Below are 23,163 nucleotides of genomic sequence, written 5' to 3'. Positions count from 1 at the left end.
TTTAAACCTCTATTTTTTATCCTTCACATGATATTGGGCTTCCAAAGTGAAATAGTATTTGGTAATGATATAGTTTTAAGAAAGAGGGCAGCATCCGCCAGCTGCTCATTGTAGATAACTAGTTTTTCTACAGATAACACACTTAAAATAATTTTCCTTTAAAATTGAGAAAGCTCTTTGTATCTATTTATTGATAATAGCAAAAGATAACAAATTTTATAACAACGAATTCTATATTCTCGAAACTTTTAAATAATTTTTTAGTAAGTAGTCTATAAAATTTCTACATTATCGACTGTAGTTAAAATTTAAAAATATCTTCTTTTCCAATGTTTGGTTATTAAAGTTAATTATTCTTTATAAAAATATTTTTTCAGTAAAATTACCAGATCAGAATGATTTTCTTTTTCCAGAATTTTTTTTAATTAATCTAGAATTTGCGAAATATTCCATTAATGTAGATGAAGGATAAAATTTATGGATTCTCAAAATAGTTTCTCTTTTATCAGAAGATGTTAATCAAACATTAATTACTTAGTTGAATAAAAATTCCACTAGAGTTTATGTATATCTTTAAAAATGGTTGATAAATAAAACATAGATTGATACTAAGTAGTATTTATGTTAAAAATGGTTGAAATAGTAACAAATTTAAAAATAGTTAGAGAAAAAATCATACAAGCTGCAGCTAAAAGATTGCCTGTAAGTAAATAATTAAAAAATATTATGAATCCAAATTACTCGTAATATTATTAAATTTTACATTAATCATGCATGTATAAATATTAAAATGCCCCCCCCCCCCCAATTTAATATTTCAAGGTAATGTACATAAAAAATTAATAAAAGGCAATGTTTAGCTATTTTCAAAATCTATATTTTTTTTAAATTTATGTTTCATGAGAATTAACCTCAAATATCTTGCTTTTGATCTTTTTAAAAAGACAAATTTTTAGCATGTAGTATAGTGTCAATTCCACGTGAAATTTTTCTATGACATTTTAAAATCGGTTAAACATATTTTTTGTTCTTTATAGAAACATATTAAATACGCATTTTTATTTTTGTATAATTTTTTTTAAACAAAACTAAATTTTTGAAAATAATAACTATTATTATCTGAAAGTTTAAGAAATTCTGTACAAAAACACATTCATAAGGAAAAAAGTTATTGGCTTTTGAAAATTATGCTGCAAAAAAATTGAGCCCCTAATAATATGGCAACCACGCATTACACAGACGTAAAACCCTACTCGACATTTTTGGTTTTATATATGGGGCATAATTTCTCAACTCCCCAGGTCAAAAAATGAATTTTCTCTAAAATTTGCTAAAATGTTACTATTATTAGTTGAAGTGTAAATATAATTTTTTTTAATTTGATAAAATATTTTTTGAGTTGTGGAATTTCAAAATTTTGATTTTTTTGAAAATATCTTTTTTTGATTTAATATATTGATAAGTAAAATTACATGGCTCATAGGAAAAAAGTTAAGCTTTCGATTGGGATAGGTTAGAAAAAATAAAAAGATACGATTTTTAGATATATTGAAACTTTAAATAAATTTTTAATTTTAGCAGTTTTTCAATGTTGAGCGCAAAAGTTAACTGAACATTGCATGAAGTAAAAATTTTTTTTAATTTAAATGAATTTTTTCTCTAAAGGAGGAAGTTCAAAGAAAATTTTAAAAGTTTTGAAAAATTTAAGAAAATTGTAAAAATTGTAAACATTTATGCAATGTTTAGTCAACTTATGCGCCAAACATTGAAAAACTGCAGACATTTAAATATTAACTTCAAGTTTTATGAGCTTCGAAATTAAGGATTTAGAAGGTTGCAGTCAAGTTCATTTTAATTTTCAGATAGTTTTAATTAGTAAATATGCTGGTAGCCAAGGAAAAACCAACATAACCTTTAGATTCAACTAGTAAATTAGTAAATTTGACTATATGTCATATTTTATACAACAGATTGAATCAGTAACTTATATTTTGCTAATCAAATCAGTAACCTTCTACTAATTATCAGTAACTCAATTCTGGTAATAGCAATTAGTAGAATTCTAATGATAATCTGTCAAATTTTACAAATTCAAAGTTAAAAGTATACCTATAAACATTTCAATTCAATATTGTCTCAATCTTGCTACGTGATGTTTGAATATTACTGAAAATTACGCATAAACAATTACTGATACATATTTTTAAATAAATTGTTAAATATATTTATAACTTATAATCTAACAAGAAGTTCTAGCTATTTCCAAGTTAGGGTCAGGTTAAGGTACATTCCAAGCTAGGACCATTATAGACCCAATAATCAATATTGACAAACCTTGGCAATTTCCACACGGCTTACTTAAAAGTTGAAGATAAACCAAAATTTTCTTTTTTTGACAACTTTTTTCTAAAGTCAACACATTTCAAACTTATGAGCTTCTCAATATAGATCTAAGTACTTTTAAAAATACGAAATTTCGAAAATTCATAACTCGAAAATTTGGGCAATTATACAAAAAAAATACATGTTTTATATTTTTCCATAAAGAACGAGAAAAAAATATGTTTAACCGATTTTAAAATATCATACAAAAATTTAACGTGGAATTGTCCATATTTAATTTTAGTTAAAAACTAAAGAAAAATTAGGATAATTGATTTGGGAGGAAAAAAGGGTTAAAATGATTATTAAATTTATCAATATTAAAGATTACAAAATATTAATTATAATAAATAGGTCTTTTCTTATAATTGTTAATATTTTTAATCGTTAACATAATTAAGTTATCAATAAATTACACAGTAATTTTAACCCGTGTTTGCTCCCATGTGATTCATTTTACTTTTACTTCCGTTGTTATTCTATCAGTTCCTCACATTTCAATTAAAATTTAGAATTAAATTAAATTTACAATATAAATTTTTTAATTTACCATATATTTCAAATCGATACCTTTAACAATTTGTTACTATAATATTATTATGTGAGGCTTGATGAATAAAAACCACTGAATAAAGATAAATAACTACATTCTAATAATGCTATAATTTTAAAGGAATTAAATACTGTAGAGCCAAGATTAGTTGCTGTTAGTAAATTAAAACCAGCAGATGATATAATTAAGGCATACGAAGCTGGTCAAAAACATTTTGGAGAAAATTATGTGAACGAGTTAGCTGAAAAAGCAAGTGATCCAAAAATATTGGAACAATGTAAAGAAATTCGTTGGCATTACATTGGCCATTTGCAAGGAAACAAAGTTAACAAAATTGTTAAAACTACAAATCTATTTGTTGTTGAAAGTGTCGACAGTGAGAAAATCGCCTCAGCTCTTGATGTGGGTTGGATGAAACACATCAAAAACGAAAATTCTAAACTAAAAATTCTAGTACAAGTTAATACGAGTAATGAAGAAGGTAATTTAACAATTAACATCTCCTAGTCGATGTTCTGTTTCTCTTGGTTCTTCTTTAATTTCCTGGATTATCATTTGCATTTTTGATACTCTTTTACTTCTTCACAAATCCCTTTCTCCTTAAATATAATTTTTCTTTTCAGTTCCGATAGTTAAAATTTTCTTAAATAATGAATCAATTTAGAGAACTATCAGCCAATTGAATTAGTTTGTAAGTCGGTTATTATTATGAAGTTATAATCAATTAAAATTATAGATTTAACAGATAGTCGTACTTCCCTATAACAACATCCGGATATTCAGTATGTCCCAAGAATATCTGGAAACTATTATATTCGTAGGATGTCTTGAGATATCTTAAGGACATCCTAGGGTTATCCAAATTTCCGGATGTGACTAGGACGTCCGTAGGATATCCTAGAATGTCCCTTGCTGTTAGAGTTGATCCTTTGTTTTATGTGGTTATTTAAATTGAAATAAATTCAATAATTATGTGTTCTTTTTTCTTAATATGACTATTTACATCAGACTTAAAAAATTTTGCAAAAAATTAGGTGTAACTTATGAATTAAATTAATAAATATAAATTAAAATTAAATCATTTTCAACATTATTAATTAACAAAAAAACAACCATTTACATTTACCATTTGTTTAAAAATTGTTTAAATAATAATAATTGTACAGTGTAGTAATTATGAAAAATTTTAGCCTAGCTGCTTGTAAATTCTGAAATAGGTATTTTTAATTGCTGTTAGTTCGGTAATAGAGAAATTTTAAGAGTTAATTCTAAAATAAAAATTTTTAATAGTTGTTAGTTATCAAACAGATATTTTTTATAGATAAACAAATTTACAACATTTTTCATCATTTCCAGTATTGAATTTTTTTTAACTATTATTGACCTACTAATAGTGAAAGAATATCCTACTTATAGTTTTTACTTTTCCTCCTATATATATAAAATATATAACTATAAATAAAATCTTTCTTAAGTATACCTATGGATCATTTTTTGTTCGAAGTTATATAGAATACTTTTTTCAGGAAAAAGTGGTTGTAAAGTAGAAGCAGTATCGTCATTAGTAAAATATATTTTAGAAAATTGTAAATACTTGGAGTTCACTGGATTAATGACTATTGGACAATACGGATATGACATTTCTAAAGGTCCAAATCCAGACTTCTTGTCTTTAGTAGAATGTCGCAATAATGTTTGTCAAGAACTGGGACTTAATAACAATAATATAGAACTTTCGATGGGAATGTCTTCAGACTATGAACATGCGGTACGTAATTTCGAAAACTTGACTTTACTATTTTATGTAAGCCCAAAAAAACTGCTGCCAAGTGGAAATATACAAAGAGATCCACATTTACAGTAATTACTAAAAACTATTTGCAAAGTTCGAAGATAAAGAGACATTCATTTTTTTAACCCAAAGTTCGTAAAATTTAAAAAAAATATTAAAAACAAAAAGAATTAATTAAGATTGATCTAATTTATTATTTGACTTTTTTCTTTATGAATATGAAAGAACAATACCTACTAATTGATCACTAAATAGATACACTTGGACAAAAATTCGTTTTAATCCCGAAGCTACTTTGAGAGATAATTAAGTTTAAACTTTTTACTAAGATGATAAAAGTGCTAAGAAAAACTAAAAGTTAATCACCAGGTGGGTCAAATTTTCTCAAAAAATCAATGTAGGCAATGGGTTGTCAATTTTTCTGAAACTTGGGCATTAAAGTTTAAAGTAATTTTTTTTCAAAAATAGCAAAAAGTAAAAAAAATTTTTTATTAAATTTTTTCGGGCATAAGCACCCCTTCGTTTTTTTGTAACTATGTTATTTGGATTCCTTATCTTCTCCAGAATTTTGTAATTAATAAAATTAAAAAGGTGACCTTATGACCAAACTCAACTTTTCGAGTAAAATGCATTTAAAGTTTGTCATTCAAATTACTGATTTTAAGCGAAAATACCTACAATCATTTTAGTAATAGAAAAGTATAATTTCATTGAAAAATTTTTTTTAAGTGATAAAACTTTTTTTTTTAATTTGTTAAGACAATTGCACAAAAATTCAATATTTAGTAAATTCTTCTACAATTATTATTAAAGTGACCTAATGATGGTGTCGAATCAGACCACCGAAATGTTGTCTATTTTATAAAGAAGTAAAACAGTGTTTTTCTTTTACCTTTTATACGTCTTCCAAAAACCGGAAAAAATTAATTTACTTTGCAAAAAAATATTTTTAACCTAGGACTAATTGCATTATATTTTTAAAACCTTAAATTGTAAGAAACCCTATCGATTTTTTTGATCATAATGTCTCTTTTCTCAGACGTGGTAGCATATAGTTTAAATTTTTTTTTTATTTTTGAAAAAAAACTGTATTTAATTCAGAACATTTTGAGAAAATGATTGTTTTAAATAATTTCTTTGTACTTGTCTTGTTTCGAAATACAATATTTTAAATAATAGAATATAGCTATACATAATGATTATTTGTCTTTAAATTTTCTTGATCAGTCTTACTAATAAGATGGAACTTGGCAGCGTTTTTTATTTGTCTCTTAAGGGCATCCGGGAAAAATCGAGCCCAAAAAGTGTTTTCCCGCGTGTCGTCTCACTCCTAAATAATTAGAGATATTTAGTTCGGATTTATCATGATAATTAGGAGAATTCATGATGATAAAGAATATTCTCGAAATTTGCAAGTAATTTTTGAAATAAATATTGAAAAACGAAATTACAAAAGTTGGATTTTGGGCGAAAGTGAGAGGCAATATGGCGGCGAGCACACAGACAAGTGGATCTATGTGTCAGTGGTCAAGGAGGTGGCGCCAATTCTCGGAAGTGGTCAAGAGTTGAACTGAGGGAAATGTATTAACCTCAAATTACTCCACTTTCAATCGTTAATAAAATAATTTCCTCGCAAAATTATTGCAAAAACGGAGAGGGCCGCTCCTCGGAGACTCTTCCTCTATCACCCCTCCAAATATGAACCCGAAATATTTTATCCTCTCAAAATGAGACGTCTATACTGAACCGTTCAAAACCCCCTTTTTCCATATATTTGAACAATTTTTTTCAATAATTATTTATCAAAATTTCTCTAAATTCCGAGAGGACCGCTGGTCCCAGAGCATTTCTCTATATTTACCAAAAAATCCCGACTCAAAATATTCTTTTCTTTTTAAATGAGACGTCTATCACGAAACCAGTATTATTTCCCGGATGCCCTTAATGTAATATTTATTTGCTTTTTTAGATTGATCTTGGCAGTACTAGTGTCAGAGTTGGAACATCGATATTTGGAGATAGAACAAAGAAAACTTAACTAGAGAATTACTTAATTTTTTAATAAAAGATTTATTATATTTTCTGATACATAAAGCGGCAATAATGTACTTTTGCACACCAAACTTAAATTTAGTTTACATATATATATTATTATTTAAATAAAAAAAATTTACAGTACATTTTGTTTGATATAGTTTGGTTAGGAAGACAAGGGTATTAAAAAATATAAACATTTAAGACTGCGCATGCTCTTTTTTTCCAAATGTTTTCCATACTCGGCGCTGTTCATCAAGTTGGCGTCAATCGCAAGCCACAAACCATTAGATTACCTTTTGTGCACGCGCTTCTAGAAAATAAGCGACAATCATCATATAGTAAAGTCTTTGATGTAGTATTACGAGAAGAAGAAAAGCTTGGACTAAACGCGAATCCTCGGTTTGTAATGAGCGATTTCGAGATGGGGATTATAAATGCTGTTGATGACGATTTGGGTGAAGGAATAGTCAGATGTTGTTTTTTTCATTTATGTCAAGCGGTTTCTATGACCTCTTTAAAACGAAATTAAATTTATAAAATTTAAAATTTTTTTACTGAGATATCACACTCTTTGAGTAAATTTCAAATTTCGATAGCAAATATTTCGCAATTTCTTGACCCCAAAACGTTTTTTCAAATTACTCAAATTTGTGCCTATAGGATACAAAATTAACACGAAGCAATACACCCAGTTGCTTTTATTATAATGCTTCATCAATTTCTCATTTGCAGCGAAAATGTTAATTTTTATGATCAAAATACATAGGCAAACTCAATTCCCACATAAAACTGGTGTTGGAAGATACGTTATGTACTGTAATCCCTAAAATCAATGAGCAGAGAGTGTAAACGCCAATCGTCTCCAATAAAATGTCCGGTAATGCAGTAATAAGATCCACCTGCTATGGATGTACAACTAGAAATCAATGAGCAGAGAGTGTAAACGCCAATCAATCGTCTCCAATAAAATGTCCGGTAATGCAGTAATACGATCGACCTGCTATGGATGTACAACCATCAACGGTGCATGAAATTCTTGATTGGTTTTTTTAAAATAGTCATCACTGATCTTTGTTTGTTTATAAAACTATCTTGAACTAAGCTTTTTAGTTGATTTCGTTTTGCATATTGCGCAACTGGATTTAGAAAATTGAATAAATGTTGCGTCTCATCATCTTCGAAAAAATTATACGGCAAATATTTTCTGGCAACCCAATCGCCAATTTTCACTTTAAAAATCTCTTGGCTGAATTTCTATAATAGAAGGAAACATATAATTGATCCAATTTTATTGGTGATAATTATTAAAAAACTAAACATTAATTATCTTGAAATGAAGATTTTAAAAAACAAATTAAAATAGACATTTTAATAATAGTAATAATAGTATGATAATTATAAATAATACATTATAATAATCGTAAGTTTCCTTTCCGTTAGCAAATTATCTGCATTCATTTGTTTGTTTTGAAAATTAATTTTTGTGGGTATAATAATGAAAATGTTTATAAACATTTAAATAATATTAATAAACCATTTTTAAAGATAAATTATAATTTTTATTCTTTAAATTATTATGATTAAAAATAATAAATGTAATAATTATTAATTACTATACTAATTGTAACTGTTCCATTTATTATTTTGCAAATTAAAAAATTTTATATTTTCAAATATACCTAAACATTAATTTTTGAATAATTTTAAATTCAAAATTTAAAAAATTCATCTATTAACTACATAATTAACTATTCTTGTTCATTATTTTCAAAAATGTCAATAACAGTTTTCGCAAGAATTAAATTATTTTTAAAAATTGATAATAATAATAATAATTAACTTATTTTAATTAAGTAAAATTCATTGCAGGAACTCAATTATTTTCAATAATTTTAATAACATTTTTTGGAAGTATTTAACTCTTTTTATAAATAATATTTTTTGCGAGAATTCAATATTATTTTGAATACAATTTTAATTAAATTTTCTCAAAAGAATTCAATTATTTTAAAAAGATTTTTATGAAAATTAAATGACTAATTATTTTTAAATTTTTCGATAACTACTTTGCAAAAATTGAGTAATTTTTAATGCATTTATTTTTTAAATTAAAAACATTGAAAACGAAAATTTATTTAAAAAGTTGAGAAGCAAACAAAATTACTCTCAAATTGCAAACAGATTCAAACACAGCAATATTAATTTATTTCTTTATAATTCTTTGTGAAATTTAATTTCATTTATCGTATTTTAGAAAAAATTATAACCAAAATCTGAAGAACGTTTTTTGACTAATTTAAAGATTTCTGAAGGTAAATAAGAAAAATTTGAAGATTTGTCGTTTTAATCATCTAGCAGCACTGTTATTGTGTTTAATTCAATTTTTAACTTTACAACCATAACATTAACATTATTTCAATATTATTCAAAAAAGTTATTTGGTATAATTTACATTCAATTGAATTATATTTTTTTAAATTTCTTAATTACAGAATATTTAGTTTTTAACTTTTTAATAATTTTTTAACTTGCAAAATTCTATATAATGATATTGTTAAAAATATAATATTTATTTTTCATAATTTTTGACAGATATAATTATTATTTGAAATAATTACTATATGAATTTTATACATAAGCATGGATTTTATTACTTTAACTAGCTCCTCCGACGGCCGTCTACGGTGCTAGTTTTTATATGTCCATTGTCCAAGTCCATTATTTCATTAATAATAATATTCAAATTTTTTCAGTTAATATTTTGCTTATTTATATTTGAAATGTTGACGTTTTTTTTGACAATGCAAAATAAGATTTATTATGAGTACTTTCTCTTAACAAAAATAAAATTTATATATTCGCGCTCTTTTTAAATAACATACGACTGCAGCATTACAACATAAACAAAGGAATCAACAAAAATTTAGTTTTAACACAAACTTACAAATATGTAGTAAATTATTCTAAATTATAAAATTAATAAAAATAATTTTCGGTCTCAAAAATAAAAATTAATTACACGAATGCACATCTTCGAAGGAATTCCACTTGACATGTAAAAATAATGTAACATTAACAAATAAGCAAAAAAATCATTAAACAATTCATTTTAATTATATTTATAATATAATTTTGTCATTAACCAACAGTAGAACAAAAATTGTTTGGAAAACTTGATTTTTTTATTTAACATAACCTCACTTTTTCGAGTTTTTTCTGGCTTTGAAGCTTCATAATTAAATATTAATTATGTTTAAACTTAATTTTTTTTTAGAAATGTGTTGAGGAGTAAATTGTCGAAAGGTATAGAAACTGATTTTATTTTGCAATGAGGAAAACAAAAGTTATTTAAAAAATACTAAAACCGCAGAGGTTTCACACAAAATGAAAAAAATGAACGTCAATAAATTCTGAATTGACATGTTTTCCAAATCGCAGCTGAAGTGGCAGGTTTCTCACGTGTTTTTTGAAACGGCACGTTTTTCACAACAAGTCTGAATTGGCACCTTTCTGCACCCAACCGATGATTTCTTATATTATTTTACGAAAATACGTTATCATACTAATTGATCAAACAATTAATAGAATTATTATATTATTAAATATATTTTAAGAGGTGAAAAAATAGGTGGAACTATCCCACTCCAAGTTTGATTGTACCAATTTTTACGCGTTAACCGACCTAAGAACGAAATGAGGACTGCAAAAACTGTTCGTGTTAACCGAGGAAGTCTCTATGGGGCATTCCAGGCCAAATCGGAAATTATTTTGCTACCTTGATTTTTTTCAAATTTTTTGATAAAGCGGTTTAGGAGATACAGATTTTTGAAAAATGACGTTTTTTACGTACATTTTTTTAAATGCTTATAACTCGGTCAAAAATTGTTCAAATTGGACGTTTTTATAATGAAAAGTTTTGTTTTCACACTGAGAGAAGAGTTATTGCCGTGACAACAAAACGCGTTTAGTAGCAGAAACACATGGAGAGCGATTGTAGCGCCCCTGGCGGTTTAGTTCCTGTTTAGTTTCCCTGACTAAACTGACAGTCGTTCCTACTATAGTATAGTAGATGCGACTGTTAAATTTGTCCGTCGAAAATTAACAAGACTGTTTAGTTATCGGAACTGAACCGATAGTCGCCTTCACTATTCTCTTCTCTCCGTGCACGCGTAGTTTTTAATAAAAATATTTTAAAAAAATTTTTAAATAATTTACGATAAAACTAAAAAAACTTTTAAATAAAATTTCATTTTTAACAATGTATGTAAAATCAATCAACTTTTTTCACAATTTTTTGTAAGAAACTAGCACTAAATTAACAATTTCTAAGCCTTATCCGATCGTGGGCAAACGATGGAATCTATTTATTTTGAAATTTTTAATTTTTATATACAGTGAAAACGGTAGGCCTAACTTGTCATTTGACCAAATCACAATTTTACACAGAAAGAAGGTTTAGTTTGGAGAGACTCAGTCTGAAAACACATTTGCTGTGAAAAATTTGTGTGATTTTGTCAAATGGAAAGTTAGTCATTTGGCCACCACTGCGTATATAAAAATTAAAAATTTCAAAATAAATAGATCCCATCGTTTGCCCACGATCGGATAAGGCTTAGAAATTGTTAATTTAGTGCTAGTTTCTTTAAAAAAATTTTGAAAAAAATTGATTAATACATACATGTTTAAAAATGAAATTTTATTTTAAAAATTTTAAAATCTTAATAGCGTAAATTATTTAAAAATATTTTTATTAAAAACTACGCGTGAAAACAAAACTTTTCATTATAAAAACGTCCAATTTGATTAATTTTTGATCGAGTTATAAGCATTTTAAAAAAATGTACGTAAAAAACGTCGTTCTTCAAAAATCTGTATCTCCTGAATCGCTTTATGAAAAAATTTGAAAAAAATCAAGGTAGCTCATTTTAAAGAGTACTAAAAGAAAAAATGTTTAAAAAAAATTTGAGATGCAAAAGCAAAATAATTTCCGATTTGGCCTGGAATGCCCCCATACAGTTTATATGTATCTCTCTGACGGGACCGCAATTTTTGTACGTGTTGAGAGAGAATTCGTGTTAACCGAGTACGCGTTAACAATGGTTTACTATAGTAATAAGAACATTATTATATGTTTCCATGTTTATTTATTTCTGCCTTTTATATTGTCTGACGTTTTGTTTAATTATAAGGATCGAAAAGCGTCACAGTTTTAATGTAAATAAATAAATATAAGCCAATAGTCCTTTCTCGGATCACCACTCTTTACCCTTTATATCAATGACATCCTAGACGTTATTAAGTCTAAAGCCCTATTATGGCGCAAATTTGATTTTCATGGTAAAAGCCATAAAAAAACATAAAATTGTATTTTTTGCGTATAACTCGCAAAAAATGCAAAATTTTGAAAAATCTTTTTAACAAAAGTTTTAGATGCTATGAAAATAAACATTTTATGTTCTTATTATTTGCTAAAATCTGTTATTTTGAGAGAAAAATGTAAAAAACAGTAAATTATAATTTTAATTAAATAATTATTTTAGTAACATTGCGATAGAATTTGAATATGTAAATATACAATTAAAAATATAAAGATTATTTGAAATCTTTTTTTTTAAATATTTTATATTATACTATTTATCTGTAAAAGAAAATTATGATCCTCGACAATTGGTGTACCCTCGGTAATTGGTGCACGTTCCCTATTTAAATAAAAAAATCTTCTTTTCTTAAAAACGTATTATATTTTCTATTCAATTTAAAATATTAATTTAAATTTTATTTGTAATTTTCAGAGAATTGCAGCAACTGAAATTTTATAATAAAAATGATGGACGATAACGATGGATGAGTCGATATACACCTTATGTACCACACACTCGATCATATCAACCACAAACATTATACCAACAACAAATACGATACGCATTATCCATACAAACATTCTACAATCAACAAACATCATGCTTACCACAAACATACCATCCATCACAACCATTCTACCCGGTACAACAAATGACATCTACAACACAAACAGCTTATCAACCATCATACGCATCACAGACATTTTACCAACCACCATACTCACCACAAACATTTTACGCACCTCAAATAGTGTACCCCCATAATTATTAATAAATATACATTTAAAAAACAAAATGGATAAATTTTTTATTTGTTAATTATAATTTTTTTAATTTGTAATATTATTTTATTATAAATCATGAAAAAGTACTTGCATACTTTCGATTTGTCAAATTGCGCAATCGAAATTTGTTGATGTAATAATAATTTCATGAAATAATTAATACTTCTTAAAATCATCATTTCATTCTCCGTGAAATTTTCAATGAAAAAAAATTTGTTTAATAAAGTAATTTTCTTTGAATTCTATATTAAAAATAAGTGAATTAGACTAATATTAGTCCAAATATTGACAAAATTTCTCATTTCTTACATTGGTGAATGAAAAGGAATTTTGGGAAAATGTAATAGAGCAACAAGCAGTAATAGACGCATAATCATGCCTGAGTTACATAAAATTGTTTTAATGAAAAAAATTTTTCAGTGACAATTTCACGGAGAATGTCTTTTAATATTATGTTCAGGAATTTTAAACATAATTGATAAACGTCTTTTTATTTTAGTGCGAGTTACTTTTGAACATCAATCGATCTTGCTTTCATATATAGTGAGCGACCATGTACTATGCTCACATAGGATTTTAAAGAAAAGTCCACAGCAGCATAAAATAGAATGAAATGACAGATAAACTAAATGCTGTGGGGAAGGCCAAAAAGACAGCTCCACATTGGCGAAATGTAATAAATTCATTTCTATTTCAAAATTATTAGTAAATTACATTTAAAATATAGCAGATAGCAGTTATTCTTTTACGTACTACCCAGATATAAATTCTTTGTACGAATTTTGCACAGAAATCAGACCAAATTCATACAAATTTCCTGTACAATTCGTATGAAATTACTAGTAAAATTCGTGTGGTGTTTTAAAACGTTTTTCTGCACAAATATTCGTGCGAATAATGCCCGGATTTGAAAAAAAATTCGTTTGGAATCTTGTATGGAAATTCGCACGGAAAATCGTTTTACAATTATTTGATTCAAAAATTTTCGTCCAAGTTTCCGAACGAATTCCATACGAAATTCGGGCGAATTACTAACGAATTATTTATGGAAAATTTATAAAAAATTATGTTTGGAAATACGTATGGAATTCCGCATGCAATGTCAGCTAGAAATTTAAAAAAAATTTCTGCCAAATTTCCTTACGAAATTATTCATGGGAAATTTTTAGAAATTTCTGCACGGGTATAGAATTCAGCATGAAATGTCAGTTAAAAATTAAAAAAAAAATTTTGAACAAATTTCCGTACGGAATTTGAACGAACTTCAAACGAATTACTAACGGATTTCTTTTGAATTTTTTTTAGAAAATTCTGCACGGAAATTCGTATAAAATTCTGCACTAAATGTCAGCTAAAATTTTTTTTCAAAAATTATAGGCTAAATTTTCTTACGCAATACGTACAAAATTTAAGCGGATACAACCGCAGGCTTCGCACTCGATAATTACTTTCAAAAAAGTAGCAAAAAGTAGTTAACGAAAATTAAATGTATCCTTTCAACCTTCCTTTCATCCTCATAACCTCCTCTTTCTCCTCCTCACTTCCCAGTTCTGCTAACCACATCCCCGGAATTCCATTTGCATCCATACTCATCGCTTTCATCTGCCTAATATTAATTTTCACCCCGATCCTTTCAGCCAGTCTCCCCACCTCTCTTCTTCCTTCACTTAAACCTGCATTCATACCCCTAATCATTATATTTCTCTTTCTTTTATCCTTTTCCATCCATTCCACTCTTCTTTCCAACTCATTCACCTTTTGTTCATAATATACACTTTCACTCTCCTCACTACACATTTTTACCCCCTTTTTTAACATAACATTAATTTTCTCATCCTGTTCCTTCTTCTCTAAAATAAATTTTTCCAAATCATCCACTCTTTCTCTCATACCTTCCAACTCACTCGCCAACCTTTTCCACTTTTCCTGCATCCTTTCCATTTCCTCATCTTATTCATCTATCTCTTTATCCCTCTCATCACCTGCTTCACACACCGTTACAAAATTCTTCCTCACTCTCACAAAACGCTCTTCCATTGCCTCATTCAACATTTCCACTTGCTCCATCAAGTCCATACAGTCTTCACACGTCATTACCTTTCCATTCTTCCCAAACCCTCTTTTAAATATTCGCGCCTTTTCCTCACTCTCTCGCACACTACTTGAATCAAATTCAGCCATTCCAGAAATCTACCTTATCATTCAATATTTCCCAGTGTCTCTCTCTCTCTTTTCTCTCACTTCAAGCAACCTAACCTCACAACATTCACTTCTCTTTTTTACCTTTTTTATCACTCACACTTACCCACTCGCACACATACACTCTTTTTACTTTCACCACTACTCTTTCCTTTGTTATCTCAAACACTACACTACCCACCCTTCAATAAAATACTCAAAATTTTGCCAAAAACTCTTAACCCTTTACATAATTTTTATTTTACAGTAAATTAATTTCATATAAAATTATTTTAACACATATATCGTTTGACATAATATTATTCAATTTACATTTTTAATTTTTAATTACTTTCCGTTATAAATCTTTGTTTTTTCTCAAATTTATATTTTTTATTTTTGAGTTTAAAATAAATTGTATATATTATGAAATTTATAGTTTTTAAATTACAATTTCTGAAAATATTCCCTATAGAAGCTGGTACATGGGACGTCTTAAAGACAACCTTAGGAAAATAATGAATTAAGGATTGTCACCTGTAATTTATCAAAATTATTTATACTAACTAAACTTGAACAATTTGTTCATAATATCAATTTAATAATCTATGATTTTTTCAGCATTTTTTACAACGTATTTTTTTTAGAAATAATTAAAAATAAATAACTGTTTTAATATATATGTTCTTATGAGAGCTTACACAAATTATCGCAACACATAACCTCAAAAAATACAAATTTTGTTCTGCACACTTAAAATTAAAAATATTCCTTATTTATTTTTATGTTTATTTTGTATCATAATTATATTTTTCACTTGTTTATCATAATTTTTGTGTTCTCAACACTATAAAATTTGAGGATAACCTCTCACAATATACTTATAATCAGTCATTCCAAAATATTTGTTTAGTAATATTGCAGTGATTTTTAACATAATTTCAGAAAATTAATAAAATATAATTATTACGATATAAGTAATGAAAAAATTTTAATTATTAATTTTTACATCTTCTTTGAATGTTTTTTTCTTTCAATAAACTAAAAATATAATTTTTTTATTAATATTATGAAAATGGAATTTTTTTCATGTTGCAAATATGCAAAGTTTTACATGGGAGTAATGGGAACAACCCTTTTGCCCCTCACCACCACAGGGACAATCCTTAATTAATTTCCTTAGTCTATGTTGTCCTAAGGATGACCTAAAAGTTCAGTATATACGTTTTATTTTGAGAGGATAAAATATTTCGGGTTCATATTTAGAGAGATGATATAGGAATAGTTTCGGAGGAGTGTCCCTCTCGCTTTTTTTCAATAATTTTCAGATCAAATTATTTTATTAACGATTGAAAGTGGAGTAATTTGAGGTTAATACATTTCCCTCAGTTCAACTCGCGACCACTTATGAGAATTGACGCAAACCTCCTTGACCACTGACATTTAGATCCACTTGTATGTTTGTTTGCCGCTATATTGTCTCTCAATTTCACTAAAAATCCAACTTTTCTATTTTCGTTTTTCAATATTTATTTCAAAAATTACTTTCAAATTTTGAAAATATTCTTTATCATCATGGATTCATCTAATTAACATGATAAATCGGAACTAAATATCTCTAATTATTTAGAAGTGATACGACATGCGGGAAAACACTTTTTGGGCTTGATTTTTTCCGGAAGCCCGTAATATAATTTGTTGGCAGGACAAACTTAAATAAAACTCATATATTTTAGATTATAACAATAGTAAGAGTTTATTGAATATAACACAGGCCGACAAAATTTTGGCGAATCTCAGAACCTAGAATATGACAATACCTACTTTACTAAAGGTTTTTAACTGTTGAATCCTAATCTGACATAAGAATTGCCCCATCACGTCAGGTTTTTAATATATTCTAACCTAAAAGTGCCAAAAACACGTTTTTTGGAATTTTTGAAGTCCTGTAAAATCAAGAGAACATTTTTTTTCTGAAGGTTATTTGCAGCATCTGAAAGTAATATTATTTCCCTTTAAATAGCCTTTTGAAAATTGAAAAAATCTTTATTTCTTAATGAGATATCGTTATTTCAGTTCATTTCAGCTATTAAATGTTCCTGTAAAGGTTCCTGTACAGTAAAGCTTGCATGACAATTTACATGAAACTTTGAAAATGTTACTGCACATAAACCTTAGCAATTTTGTAAACTGTTGGTACTTAAGTATAAGGGTCAAAATAAGTGAAACCGGCCACTTGAAAAATTTTTGTCTCCAATCTTCAAGTTATCTATCATTTTTGGTAGATATATGAGTACACTTTTTCCCCCTAAAATATTATTCAAAAAAAATTTATTTTTGAAGTAATCAGATATTGAAGTTTTGGGTCATTTTATTTTCATTTTATTATTACTTTGAAACAAATAAAGATAATTAAGTAATTTTTTTTAAATTAAAGCTTAAAGTCTATACTTTAAAAACGAAATGAAGCGATTGCTAAAAAATAAAAATTTATAATTGTTATTAACAATTCTTTTAAACAATTGAAAATTGAAGAATGTTCTCAATGTTTTTGACAGATTAAGTTACGATATATTGATGCGCAAAACTATAAGGATTCATTTAAAAATAAGAAAAATGAGTAACCTCCAATATTATAGAAATTATGTAAATTTTTCTGACAAAACGCAGGCGAAAATTGACTCAAGTTCTTGGAAAAAGATAAAATTGCAAACGAATAAATAAGATCTTCTTTTGATTTGTTAGAAACTTCACATCTGTTGAGAATATGAGAAATTATATATGGGCAACCCTCTATCACAAAATATCTACGGACGAACAACCGCAGCACGAAAAGTGTCCAGTCGGAGTCGATTCTTGGTGCTCTTGGCAAAAGAGCAAAGCGTTAGGCACTCTTTTCTCTTATCAGCATAAGCCTGCTATGCATAAAGATGTTTCTGAAGCTATCAAGCCCATATACAAAGACTTGAGCTCCGACGATCTTCTCTCTCTGGTTGCTTAGGCGGATACACTCAAAATCAAAATGAGTCTTTTAACTCAGTCGTATGGGCCATCGCTCCAAAATCGATGTCAAGCGGAAAGAAAATTCTCGATATAGCGACTGATACATCCACCATCACTTTCAACGTGGAATTATCCGGCTTATTTTCCATCTACGATGCACTAGGTATAACAGTTTGGCGTTTTTTACTCGACTTCTGTATGGAATCGGACGCAAATCGCATTAAGGCCGCTGAACACTCGATTTTAGAAGTCGAGAAAATGGCGAGACGCAGTATTACTTCGTCGAGAAAGGAACAAGAGGACCAAAATTCTAATTTGGAAGGGCAATTGTATGGTGCTGGGATAGCAAAGTGAAGGTAAAAAATTATTACAGACCATATTATCATGATTTCAAAAAGTTGTAGTGTTCTTAAACTTTAACTGCGATTTTCTAGAAACCACATTTTTGAAATCTGCACGCAGTAGAACTCGAAGAGTTTTTATCCAAATGACTTGAAATTTTAACTGTAACTTCTTAATTAGATTATCTAAAGAAGTACACACGATTTGTACAGTGGATGAAAAAAAATTTTTTAGAGATATTTGAATAGCGATTTTTTAGTCAAAAAATCAATTTTTTTTTCAAAGTCATGCCATTTTTCGAAAAAATTTTATAAAATTATAATCGTGTGTACTTCTCTAGATAAACTCGTCTAGTTTATGAAAAAAAATTTGTATGCTTGCAGATGATGGTGCAGGAGACCTCTACTGCGTGCAGCAGAGCCACATTTTCAAACATCACTTTATATTTATCGACCGAAAGCCGCCATTTTGTTTAATTTTGCCAACAAACAATTTTTTTCTTATACCTGACGAGTTGCTTAATTGATCTTTATAGTATTTGTTAATGTTTATTCAAAAACCTGCTCAGAAAAAAAATTTGAAAAAGCCTATTTTTTAGGCCTCCAACCAGATGTAACCCCTTAAAAAGAACAAGAGTATGTCCAATTTGCCGCGAAAGAGTTTTTCAACAACAACTGCTAAAACTTCATGTAGATTTTGATGATTTACAAAGAGTTATTGAAAAAAGTGAAGAATACGATGAACAGTGTTTCGAGCTAGAAGAAGAAATGAATAATCAGAGATTTCTTTTTCAAGACTTTGTTAATTTCTTTTTTATTTATAGCTTTAAGTTTATCCTTTTCTTGTAAAGTAAAATAATGTAATGTCTGGATCTTAAAAGGTCAAAATCGATAACACACCGTCAATAAGTTGTCCTCTTTAGATAAAATTTTGATATACAACTACAGTTGGCATGTCTGTCCCAGGTCTGTCCATATATGGCTGCCAATATATTGGCAGTTTAAGTTGGATAGAAGTAAAATAGAAAAACATTTGAAACAACTTTAAAATTCTCGTAAATTAAATCAAATGTTGAAGACAATGAATTTAACATGCAACAGAAAATTAAAAAGATTATTAAAGAAACAGGTAATAGTTATAATAATTTAAATTTAAATTTAAAGTACGAAACTTTACCAGAGAACCTGAAAATAATTCAGAATTTTCTTTTCTGTAATTTTTAAAAATAAGTTTAATAGTAATTTCTGAAATGTTCTCAACATCTTACAAAATTCATAATGATTATTTTCATTTGCTTTCCTAACTTTTGCTTTTATTCGCCATAGAAGATTTCAGTAGTTAAACCTGAAAAATTTCGGAATTCGGAATTGAATTTGGTGCGCAGTTGACCGTTGCACCTAATACAAATTGAAAACAAATGAGCACCTACTACAGATTGAAAACAAATGATTCTCTCCTACAGATTAAAATCAGATGAACATCTACTACAGATTGAAAACAAATGAACATCTACTACAAATTGAAAACAAATGATTAGCTACTACATATTGAAAACAAATGAGCACCTACTACAGATTAAAAACAAATGATTCTCTACTACAGATTAAAAGCAGATGAACATCTACTACAGATACCGTCGGGAATTGTCGGTACGGCTGCACGCGCACGGCCCAAAAACATACCAATCTTTAAACCACGATTTTTTTGTAAATACAAATGTCAGAAAATTAACAAATATACCATTCGAAAGATCATTAAATTCTACGATTAATGATACATAACTGAAAATTTTAATAATTTATACAAAGATTGCAGCGATCGACAAATTTGATAAAACAATTTAAAAAATAAAATTTTTTTGGAAATTTTTTCAACCCCTGCACATTTTTTAAAAATTATAGAAAAAATTTGAAACTTATATAGATGTGATCATTTAAGTCTCATCTTTAATTTAAGACCAAAAGAGTTCAAAAATCTTAATCGGTTAGCGGGATATCATTATAAACGGCCGAGCATTTTCATCCAAAAACCGTTCAAAATCGACTAATTCAATGCATTTGTCAAAAAACATGCTCGGACGTTTATAATGATATCTCGCTAACCGATTAAGATTTTTGAACTCTTTTGGTCTTAAATTAAAGATGAGACTTGAATAATCACATCTATATAAGTTTCAAATTTTTTCTACAATTTTTAAAAAATGTGCAGGGATTGAAAAAATTTCTAAAAAAATTGTATTTTTAAAATTTTTTTGTCAAATTTGTCGATTGCTGCAATCTTTGTATAAATTATTAATATTTTAACTTATGTACCATTAATCGTAGAATTAAATAATCTTTCGAATGGTATATTTGTTAATTTTCTGACATTTGTATTTACAAAAAAATTGAGGTTTAAAGATTGGTACGTTTTTTAGCCATGCGCGTGCAGCCGTACCGATAATTCCCGACGGTAGTGTACATATTGAAAACAAATGAGTACCTACTACATATTTAAAACAAATGAACATCTACTACATATTGAAAACTAATGAGCATCTACTACATATTGAAAACAAATGAGCATATGCTACATATTGAAAACAAATTAACATCTACTAAATATTGAATACAAATGATCATCTGCTACATGTTGTAAACAAAAGAACATCTACTACAAATTAAAAACAGATAAACATCTACTACAGATTGAAAACAAATGAACATCTACTACAGATTAAAAAAAGAAACATTTACAGATTGAAAACAAATGAGTAACGACAACTTTTTTCCCGTTTCATGAAATATACATTTTCGAAAAATAAAAATTTTTCTTAACCCCTTAACTGCCGGCTGAAAAATACTGAATGTGCCCAGAATGCCAAAAATAAAAAATCGTCCAATTTGTCTGTAACTTGTTACTCAGGGGTTTTCGGGGTCGCTGACTACGAATCTGATGTCGGTATTTTAAAATTCAAAATGGCAGATCCAATATGGCGGACAGCTTTTTAAAAATTAATCCAAATTACCTGAAATTTGTTACTTGGGGATTTTTGGGGTCGCTGATTACGAATCTGATGTCGGTTTTTCAAAATTCAAAATGGCGGATCCAATATGTCGGACGGATTTTTAAAAATAGATTAAAATTACCTAAAATTTGTTACTCGAGGAGGTTTGGGGTCCCTGACTACGAATATGATGATGGTTTTTTAAAATTCAAAATGGCGGATCCACTATGGCGGACATTTTTTTTAAATTTTGGATTCGCTTAAAAATTATCATTAGAAGGTTTTTGGGGTCGCTGATGATAAATCCGATGTCAGTTTTTAAAAATTAAAAATTGCGGATCCAATATGGTGGACATTTTATGTCAGTTTTTCAAAATTCAAAATGGAGAGTCCATTATATCAGATATTTTTTTTAAATTTTGGATTTTCTTGAAAATTATCACTCGGGGGTGTTTGGGGTCGCTGATGACGAATCGGATGTCTGTTTTTAAAAATTCAAAATGTCGGATCCAATATAGCGGACACTTTTTTTTAAAAAATTTGTTTTTATCATAAAAGCAGAATAAATTTTACAAATGCCGGTTTCATAGAACAGCTATAAAGAGCGTGCAAAAATTAAAATTCCATTGAAATGTCCTAACGCATTCCTCCTTTCCAATAAGTTCATAGGTAAAGTAAATCTCCACGGTATGCCATATTAGATCCGAAATTTTGAATTTTTAAAAACTGACATCGGATTCGTCATAAGCGACCACAAAAACCCACAAATGATAATTTTCAAGCGAATCCAAAATTTAAAAAAAAAATGTCTGCTCTTATTGGATCCGCCATTTTGGATTTAAAAAAATCATCATCATATTCGTAATCAGCGACCCAGACAATCCCCAAATAACAAATTTCCTGTAAATTGGATCAATTTTTAAAAAAAGCATCCGCAAAATTGGATCCGCCATTTTTAATTTTGAAAAACCGACATCATATTCGTAATTAGCGACCCCGATAACCCCTGAGTAACAAATTTCAAGTAAATTGGATTTATTTTTAAAAAGGTCATTCGCCATATTGGATCCGTCATTTTGAATTTTAAAAAACCATTATCATATTCGTAATCAGAGACCCCGACAACCCCCGAGTAACAAATTTCAGGTAATTTGGAACAATTTTGAAAAAAGTCGTCCGCCATATTGGATTCGCCATTTTGAATTTTAAAAAACTGACATCATATTCGTAATCAGCGACCCCGAAAACCCCCGAGTAATAGATTTCAGGCGATTTTAGACATTTTTAAAATAAAAATGCATTGTATTGTCTATGGCAAAGATTTTGAAAAATTTGCTAAAAGTGTTGTTTTTAAAAATTTATAACATTTTTATAATTTATTGAATTTAAAAACAGAAACGTGCGTCGCATTCTACATAGCGTTGACTTTTAAGAAATTATTTTATTTTTAATTTTTAGCCATTTTTGACTTTTTTACATCAATTTTTATCATGGCAAAGATTGTCAGTTTTCCGGCAGTCAGAGCAAAGTCCGAAATGGCAAATATCTTTGCCATCGGCAGTCAAGGGGTTAATTAAAATTAATTATAATAATTTTCTCCATTACTGTTATTTAAAAAATGTTTAATTTTGTAAAAAGAAAAAACTTATATGCTTTTATTAATTTTTGTATTTGAATGATATGGAGTTGTCTTATTTTGAAAAAAACACCTGTAACAAATTTTACTCTTCTTTTTTTAAACTTTA

The 23,163-nt window shown here is 27.8% G+C and overlaps 1 protein-coding gene and 1 long non-coding RNA gene across 3 annotated transcripts; both read left to right on the top strand.

The window, feature by feature from the left end:
* Nucleotides 1–553: 553 nt before the first annotated feature.
* On the top strand, nt 554–12,787 carry LOC122498787 (pyridoxal phosphate homeostasis protein). 2 transcript variants are annotated; one of them, XM_043606699.1, is made up of 4 exons: nt 554–702; nt 3,056–3,416; nt 4,462–4,703; nt 12,557–12,787. In XM_043606699.1, the coding sequence occupies exons 1-4, from the start codon at nt 622–624 to the stop codon at nt 12,581–12,583; spliced, it is 711 nt and encodes a 236-aa protein (XP_043462634.1). In that variant the 5' UTR covers nt 554–621; the 3' UTR covers nt 12,584–12,787. The 2 variants fall into 2 exon arrangements, with proteins under 2 accessions (XP_043462634.1, XP_043462633.1); XM_043606698.1 differs by lacking the exon at nt 12,557–12,787 and adding an exon at nt 6,697–6,905.
* Nucleotides 12,788–13,282: 495 nt separating this feature from the next.
* On the top strand, nt 13,283–20,056 carry LOC122498786. The gene is made up of 3 exons (XR_006301260.1): nt 13,283–13,582; nt 17,833–18,446; nt 18,816–20,056. It is a non-coding gene; the product is annotated as an uncharacterized LOC122498786 (long non-coding RNA).
* Nucleotides 20,057–23,163: the final 3,107 nt, after the last annotated feature.

This window comes from Leptopilina heterotoma, unplaced genomic scaffold, assembly GCF_015476425.1.
Source record: "Leptopilina heterotoma isolate Lh14 unplaced genomic scaffold, ASM1547642v1 Lhet_16, whole genome shotgun sequence".
NCBI classification, from domain to species: domain Eukaryota; kingdom Metazoa; phylum Arthropoda; class Insecta; order Hymenoptera; family Figitidae; genus Leptopilina; species Leptopilina heterotoma.
The sequence above is the reverse complement of the archived record's forward strand: the minus strand, read 5'-3'. Positions and strand labels throughout refer to the sequence as shown.